The 8,916-nt window shown below is 29.8% G+C and overlaps 1 protein-coding gene across 1 annotated transcript in view; it reads right to left on the bottom strand.

Moving 5' to 3' along the window:
- LOC106462091 (serine-enriched protein-like) overlaps window positions 1-7,468 on the bottom strand; it is a 35,215-nt gene extending 27,747 nt beyond the window's left edge. Inside the window, exons 1-3 of the mRNA XM_022389231.1 lie at window positions 7,407-7,468; window positions 3,309-3,514; window positions 1,271-1,415 (exon numbers count right to left, since the gene is read on the bottom strand). Of these exons, the coding sequence (XP_022244939.1) occupies window positions 1,271-1,415; window positions 3,309-3,493 (330 nt within the window). The 5' untranslated portion in view covers window positions 3,494-3,514; window positions 7,407-7,468. The remainder of the gene's footprint in view (window positions 1-1,270; window positions 1,416-3,308; window positions 3,515-7,406) is intronic.
- Window positions 7,469-8,916: the final 1,448 nt, after the last annotated feature.

Here is an 8,916-nt window from a genome sequence, read left to right on the forward strand (position 1 = left end):
GGCCTTCTCGAGATTGACCCTAGGGGGGCCACCCATCTACAGGAATTCAAGGCCAAAGTGGTGTGTTGCAGTGCCCCAGACACCACTCAACCACCAGGATCCTCTCCTCCCCTTCACGGGTCGCCACGCACAGAACCTTCCCTGGGAGGTCCCCTCACCACGTACAGGAATCCACGTCGAGGGGAACAGAAATTTATTCTGCATGCTTGAAAGATTACTTTAGCTATGTGACTTTCAACAATACTGTATGGCATAAATATCAAAATGGTTTACAAATTATGTAAGTACACCTAGTAGGCTATACTTCATTAGTTTCAGGTTTACAGTTGTAATATCGTGAGATGTTATATTGTGACTTTATTTTAGGCCTGTGTAAGGCGGTAATTAATTTTTTATGTTATTGTCATTAAGTGGGTAATGAGTCACAATACAAATAATCAAAACATTTCAGAGGTGGGGGCACCAAAAGTGTCTTTGCCCCCTGGGTGCTGAGAACCCTTGCTACGCCACTGAGCACAGCCACTAAGCAAATGTAGCTAGTGATTTAACAGACAGGTTACATGCAACCCAAAAGCAACTTATCATAAATGTGGTGCAAGGTATCAGCTCTAATAATCCTTGAGAGTTAAAACTGGTTTGATGGGAAAACAACAAAAAATCATAGTGTAGAATAATAACTCCCACTACTGGTCCAACAGCAGCATGAAGAATGTTTTGAATGTGGGTGTGTCATCCTAACTCTTAAGAGTGGTAAGAGTAGTGTCATGGTATGGGTTTATTTAAGCTAGTTTCAACTTTGTTTCCCAGTAATAGTTAAGGAAGCTATAAATGCTTTGTCACTGTAATATTCTAAACACCGCTACACAGTTTGCACTAGTGAAACAGTTTATGGAAGAAGCACACCTTTTATTAATTATAAAGTACCATGATGTACACACACACAAAAAAAGTCTGGAATCTGCTTTGGCCATTCCAGAGCCCACCAATCTGAATCCATCTCAAACTTTGGAAAACCACCTGAGAGAAGGAAAGGCCTCAAAAACCCATTACACATTTAAATAAGTTTTTTAACAGTCGCAGTATATATTCCATCAGATGAAAAGTTAGTGGAAAAAGTTGGAATCAAACTTCTAATGAGAACCACATTTAGGAAACCAGCAACAAAACATACAAACCCTTTCTCTAAGGGTGTTACAACAATACATTTCATAATATAATATGTATCCAGAGTACCATATAACTGTATTTAGGTAAAATAAAATGTACTTACCTGGGGAAACTGAATATTCAATATTGGCTCACTGCTTCTTTTAAGGAATAGCTTTAATTTTGTTTCTTTGCTTGATTCTCGTTTTCTTTGTGGATTTTCTCGCAGAGTTTGTTGTTGTTGTCCATACAACATTTTGTGAAACACTCTGAAATATAATTTGTTTTTATGGAAAAAATTATAACTATATAATTATACTATTTTTATATAAAGAAAGGCAATACACAAAACTGTCATCTACAGTGTTGAAGCTATAATAGTAAATATGCCACTGCTGTTTCACCTAAACAATATTTTAGATTAGTATAATTGATAAATAATCAGCATTTGGCCCTGATCCTCTTCTTCTCAAATTCTACTCTTCTTTTATTTTTTTTTACAGTTTTAAATTGAACTTACTTTTTGTTATTTTACTTTGCTTTTCTTTATTTTTTGGAAATCTTCTGTCAGCCAGATAATTAATATTAACAAGATTTTGTATCTATTTCTTAAAACAAAATTATTTTCAAAAACAAGGTTTATTCATTAGGAATTAAACTAATTTCAGAACTAGATTATTTTATATCATCTACAACTTTCTTAAAATGATCTGAATGGTTTAAAACTGCAAGTTCAAATAGTTACAATGTTTTTGATGTTATTATTATTTTCAGGGCATAGCATATAATGAAAGAGTTGTTTGCAGTTTACAAAGAAAAACATGAATTGGAACACATAGCAGAAATCGTTGTAGTTCTTAAAATTTGAATTTTAAATTAGGGCTCTAAACAAATTACTTGAGGGCTAACAAACTATTGGGTTTATAAACAAATAAATGTCATGACTAAACTTGTATGTAATACTATACCTGTTATTTCAGATGAGTAATGATGATAATCCTGCTGTTATGGGTTACAGAATTCCACATATACCCTCATAAAAATACACATTCATTAAATAGAGTATATACAAGAGCATTTCCATACACCAAATGCATTTCCGTTAAACACATGTAATGATATTCCAAAGTACTCATACAAACCCATATTTTTACATCAAAAATTTCTGTATGTTTTGCAACAAACTTGTTTACTTACAATGGCCTCCAAAGCCTTAATTATGATGCAGAAGACATTATGTTCCTATGCTATTAAATGGTGGTAGTTTAGTCAGCATAGTTTCTATCAATCCCTACAACTAGTCGAGTCTTTCAACAAATTTACTCATTAGTTAGAGTGTTACTCACCCAAGGTGAAAAATCCTGGACAATATCAAACTTAAATTGAAATTAAGTCTTTCAAAATTGGAATTTATATTTAAATTCTGGTTTCCCAAATTAAAGCAAAAGTTTATTTGTGAAAACATTTATTAAGATTTTCTGTCTATACTAGTAAACAATAAATAAGTTGATTTACAATATATTGTAATTTATGCATATCTAAAATGTGTTTAAGGAAACTGACCTAAAAATGAGTAGCACACAAGAAAGAAATACAGCTACTTTTTTGTTTTCAGTTTTATTTTGACCTGCAATTCATTGGTATAGCTTTCATATGGATGAAGTTAAGCAAAGAAGATTAAAAGCATACAATTTTGCATATATGCAAATACAATGATGCTACAAAAACATATCCCCGTATATAAATTTTTTGGGGGGAACAGAATAGTAAAGATGGTCCATATGCACCTACGATACCATTTTATATACAAGATAGGATGACCAATAATGACACCACAGTTTGACCATTTGTCACACACATTTTGAAAACTTAGACCTTAAAAGGAAGTTTCCTTTTTTATAACAAAATGCAAGTTAGCAATTTAAAAATAAGCTTCATTTTAATAGCCGCAGTCCCATAATCTAAAATTGCACATTGATATTTTCTCAGAAATCCCTCGCAATAGTTAACAGAGAAATGTAATTGTTAATATTTGTCTTTACAATTATATGGATTTAAATCATCAATATCTATAAATGTCTTATCTAATCAAAAGAGAAGCACATCAGGAATAACTTTTGATTCAGTTTGTAGCTTCGATTTATTTTTATAAACTACAATACCTGCTTCTTGCTGCTAGGACGGCCTTCACAGCGCAAACTGGTTCCCGTGTCTCTCCCACTAAAAAGGTAACGTCACACAGCTCTGGCATACTTGCCAGAAACTTCATATCTTCTGCTAGGCCAGTTTTGTTTTCAAAAACTGAATAATCTGGCTCATCCTCACTACCAATCAAGTCTTCTGACATTCTGTGTATTAATTATAAAACCTGCTTGAGAGAATTATGAAATTATAAGTTTAAATGATACATGTGTGGCTTCTATCAAAACATCTCATTAGAAATTAATTATATGCATAAAAAAATTCAACTATAATCACTGAACTCTTATACATTAAACAAGAGATTAGGAAGGATGTAATTTATTTTAGCACAGCATTAACAAACAAGTTATCATCAATGTTAATTTCCTACTTTACTCTTGTTTTTAATGGTTATGAAACAATAAATCCTGAACAAAAGCCACCAAAATATTACTTCAAAGCTACTTTGATGCAATAATACAACATATAAAAATATCAGTTACAAAAGCAAAAAAAACTACAATACCACTTTAACAATAATTAAAAGTGAGAATAAAAAGCAAATACTTATTAAAATAATAAAATTTACCAAAAAAACAATAGACTGGTGAACACCTTGTATCATTTTTTCAAGAAATAATTGAGATTATCTGTCTTTTCATTTTTCCTATAAGAATGCCAATGTTTTCATTATGTGACTGATCTCTGCCTTCATTCATTATCACTTTCTAGCAACAATGACATTAATTAAGTTTCTATCTATTTTTCTTTAAAGTTCCTCCTATTGGTTTTGGGTCAGTTACATCTTAATAAGGATAGCATTTTCAATAAATGAAAAACTTACCCACTGTTTCCCACAAGGCTTAAACTTCTCTCATTTCTAATATTTGACTATTATGAACATTTGACGTTTTGATGTTCAAATTACTAAACAGTATCAGTGGGCAGTCAGGATACCCAGTCTTCACCTAGTACATGCTCATTTTTAGTTTACATTAACAATTCAAATGTAGAGTTGTGTAACAACCTAAAAAACATGGCTTGTTTTACTAAAAACAATTTCCCTTTCCTGCTGTTTCTATATTAAATCCAATGACATAAAGTTTACCTCAAAACTGTCTCAGTTCACAGTTATAATTGTGTAGTTTTGTAATCTTAAGAAATTTTAAACTGTATTTAAAGTTGTGATAATTCAGACAAAAGCCTTTACACCAATCTAAACCATGACAATTTTTTTTTTTACAGTTCATTGTGTCAGACTAGTAAACTATAGTTCTGAAAACATGAATTCTCTGTCCCTTACTCATCTAGTTGAATGAAAAAATAAAAATTTACAAAAATTAGAAAAGGCCAGTTTTTTTGTTTGCAGATTTTTTCTTTCCAGAGCAACCACAATTTCTGTATTTTATTATTATAATTATCATATTTTTTGTTCAGCTTTATCTTACACCACCACCATGTAAAAAAAAGCTCAAAATTCAACTCCCACATAGATTTCATAAATTCACAAACTATTTATTATCTAATTTCATTTCAATATTTATATGTATAACCCTAAATTATGGAATGTTTTGTTTTTTTCAGTAATGAGATTAGGTATTAAAAACATTGAAACTAGATCTAGGTGAATTCTAGAGATTTACTTCTGTTAACCTGTGGATGACATAATTCAGATGTTCAAACCTTTATGTGATTCATAAAAATTGTATAGTAATGACAGGATTTACCAAACAATTCTAAACATAAAACCCCAAAGTTTTAAATTCTTATGCTTATCTACTACTCTATTAAAACATTTCAGCCAATGTTAATCCCACTTGATGGAATAAAGTGTTAATTCAAATGAATCAAACTTTTTCTTGAGATGTTTTTTCCTATCTCTAGCAATATGTTTACCCATACAAAACAACTTTGAAAAGGCCATACAGTCAAAGCTTTTATTATATATGAATCCTTTCTTGTAATATTCACAAGTTTACCATGATATTATGTCAAATGTAATTTTTATACGTAAATTTTTCGTAAGGATTAAACAATAAGACAGATTTGCTATTGGGTAGGCAAATTTACTGGAATTTTCTTTCAAGGTTTTTTTTCTTTGCCATCTGATATAGTAATATTACATTCTGCTGTTACTACAGAGATAAAATGATTGCTTTACATCTAAACTGTTAGGAAGTTTTCTAGAATTAACTTTTGTGATTATTAGAAAAATATCTCATTTAATGTTTCTACAAATACTTAATTATTAGTAAATTGAGAGAAAAGCTCCAAGATTCTTTACTGATATAGTATTCAGCCACTAACAGTAAATCACCTATAAATTAGTTTCAGGATGTATCACTATTGATGTGTATTAGCAATTTCACAACAGCAGCCCTAAAACACCTACAAAATTCTCACTGTCAAACTATTTAACACATACAAACTTCTACTAAAGCACAAGAACTACAAAGACACCTTTTGATAATGTTAATAAACTATATCATAGCAGTTGTATAAAATGGGTTTACCAACTCACTGTAAAAATTAGGTTAAAAAAGTCATTACTCTTCCAATTGAGAACAGTTTAAAAGAAGATATAAAAAAAATTCTCATATATATTTTCTGGTTAATTATATCAAATAAATAAATTGCATAACTGATGTCATATTTATCACTCTCAGCTGTTATACACAGAAAATAGCATTCACAAAAGGTGAGAGCTGCTAAATTTCAGAGAAGAGAACAACAGCATAGGCATGATGATCTTGAAAAAGTTAATTTTATTAAAGTTTATTAACCTTTACAAGTACATTGGTATGAAATTACTCAAAGTAAACAAATTTAAAATTAGTATAGAACATCCCAAGGCCTGTCATATGCTAATAAAAGTGACATTACAGATCTGTCTCCTGCATTTGTGACCATCATCAAAAGTCTTTCCAGTTGCACGAAGCTCATACTAATTACACAATCCAAGTTAATTCATTCTACATTTACATTAACTATTGAAATGAAATTTTATCTACCCATTTAAAATTATATTTGTTTAGTGAAACAAAAATTATTTCACATCAAATTATATTGAACATGATGGTTAGTAATAAATGTATTTAATAAAACCATTTAAAATAATAAAACTTTATTGATTAATAAAATTCTACATCAGTACTGATTGTGTTAAAAAACAAACAAATTAGAAATAAATATTGCATTGCACAAAATATTTGATTTCTCAAAAAAAAAAAAGTACTATTCATATTAAGCACTTCATCCTGTAATTTTATGTATTTCAAATTTATAAATATTGATAGTGTCTATACTATTTTAGTAGTGCACCAGATTTTAATCTACTAAAGGTATTTCAGTAGAAATAAAGTTAATTTACAACTTATTTATGATTCACCAAGCTACTAATATTATTTTTAAACATACTAATATAAGCTTTATTTTTTTACACTAAATTTTGAATATTTTACAACTGCAGAATAAAACAAGATTTTTTTATCTTTAAAAATACAAGGCTTAAAAGATGTTTCTGCATTTCACCACATGACAATTATACAGCGATAATTCAAAAATTTTCTGAAGCACCTATTAATATTATATGATAACTACTGTCATGAAAAATTAAAGGTGTGATGTTTCTATTGAATTAAGTGGTTTAAATAAACTAAAGATGAAAGAATAACTTCGAATTTGAGAAAGTTTCACGAAGTTATGCTAAAGTGGAGACGTCTTTTTTGGTTATATTAGCTTATACTGTATATATGTATTAATATTATGTATCAAATAATTAAAAACTACACTTGCTCCTGTAAATATGTTTATTTTACCGAACATGAAAGCTTTACCAAGAATTGAAATTACTCCTTAACTTGCACTGCAAAAGCTCAATATAATTATTAAAATTATTAGTCATAGCAGGATTTGAAAAGTAATAAACATCCAAATACTATAAAGATAAAGAAATTCCGCCTGAACCAAATGTTACGGATAGTTGTACTCTTGTAGTTTGCGTTAACCCTAATTTTTATTTCACCGTTTGTTTACGGACTATACTATAGTATACGTTAACTTACCCTTATTTAACTTACCTAGTAAGATTTTTTACAAACTTTCATTCAACGAAACTAATGCACTAACAACGGCAGTAAAATATATAATTATTATATCTACTTAATAAATGATTTAGTCATAAACTACAGATGTTTAATTCATGTTCTAATTTACTTGTAGTAGTGAATTCCTTCCATTCACAGAAACTCAACTTCATTCACAAACACACTATTATCTACATGATGGTTGAATGTTGCAAAGAAGCTCGAGAGGGGGCGCAACAAGTTAGATGTTTTAAATGAAGGAAATGCGTAAATATGTTATCGATTTCTAAGGGTAGGCTTAATTACGTTTAACCGATGCTGGATTAGAATATGCTGCAGAAAATGTACTACCAACGCTGTATAAACAAATAGAAAAGCTTTGTTTTATTAAAGTTTCCATATACTTTCTAATTTTATTGCAATGATCTAAATTAAAATAAATGTACGTATATATATATATATATACAATGTGACCATTTTTTTATTCCCTTTTTTTTATTCGTGTCCCAGAAAATCCCCACGTTTTTAAAAAAGAAATTCACAACTTAAACCACTTCTAGCTGTAAAGTAACCCTACTGATATAGAAATATTTCCTTAACGTGTTCTTTCGTCCTTGTAAGAGTTTAGAAAGATAGCCAGCTGTTTTCGTTTTTTTTAAAATTTATCAGGGAAGTGTCAATGAATAATGTGATTTATTGTACATTATCCTATATGAATAAAACATGGACAAGCAATAAAACACAGCTGAAAGCTGACACTCTGGAGTCATTGTTCAGCACCAAATACAACTTTTTTGTCCACAGCTGCAGTGAGTTTCATGACATGCTGTTGAAACAACTTCGTATCCGGAAGGTGAAATACAAATGCAGAGAAATGCAAATTAATTGCATGCTTAAAAACGAAGTATATGTAGATATAAATCCTTAACTTTATATCAAAATATTTCAGTTTGCTCAATATGTCCCGTTTGCTTTTTCGTATGAATTATTAATAAAACCTTCGGAATTAATGAAAAGATCGATGTTTAATAATATGTAAATCACTATACCCGCTGTATACAGTGAGAACAAAGACTTTCACCAAATAACAAGGCTCTTCAGGCCTGATGGAATACTACATACTTAGTAATAATTTATTTGTTTTTGATGTTTAGCCTTTACCCACCACTAATAACCTAAAATACTTCAGGTGTTTAGCTAGCATGTGACATACCATTACAATTAATTATCCCTGATTATTCAGATGACTAACTGCTTAAATAAGTAACCAATTAGTCCGCTGAATAATAAAGAATGATTGTTTGTGACAGCATATTACATGTTATAAAACCATCTGAAATATTTACGTTGTTAGCGGTGAATAAAAGAGTATACACAGCGTGGTCACAAATAAATAGACACCACCTTTTCAGAAAAAATAAAATTTTCAGTCATATTCACATGATTTGATATATTTATTAATTTAATTTAATATCTAGAAGATCTTCCTTTCGTCTTTCGTTGG

The sequence above is a fragment of the Limulus polyphemus genome, unplaced genomic scaffold, assembly GCF_000517525.1.
Source record: "Limulus polyphemus unplaced genomic scaffold, Limulus_polyphemus-2.1.2 Scaffold1091, whole genome shotgun sequence".
Lineage (NCBI taxonomy): Eukaryota > Metazoa > Arthropoda > Merostomata > Xiphosura > Limulidae > Limulus > Limulus polyphemus.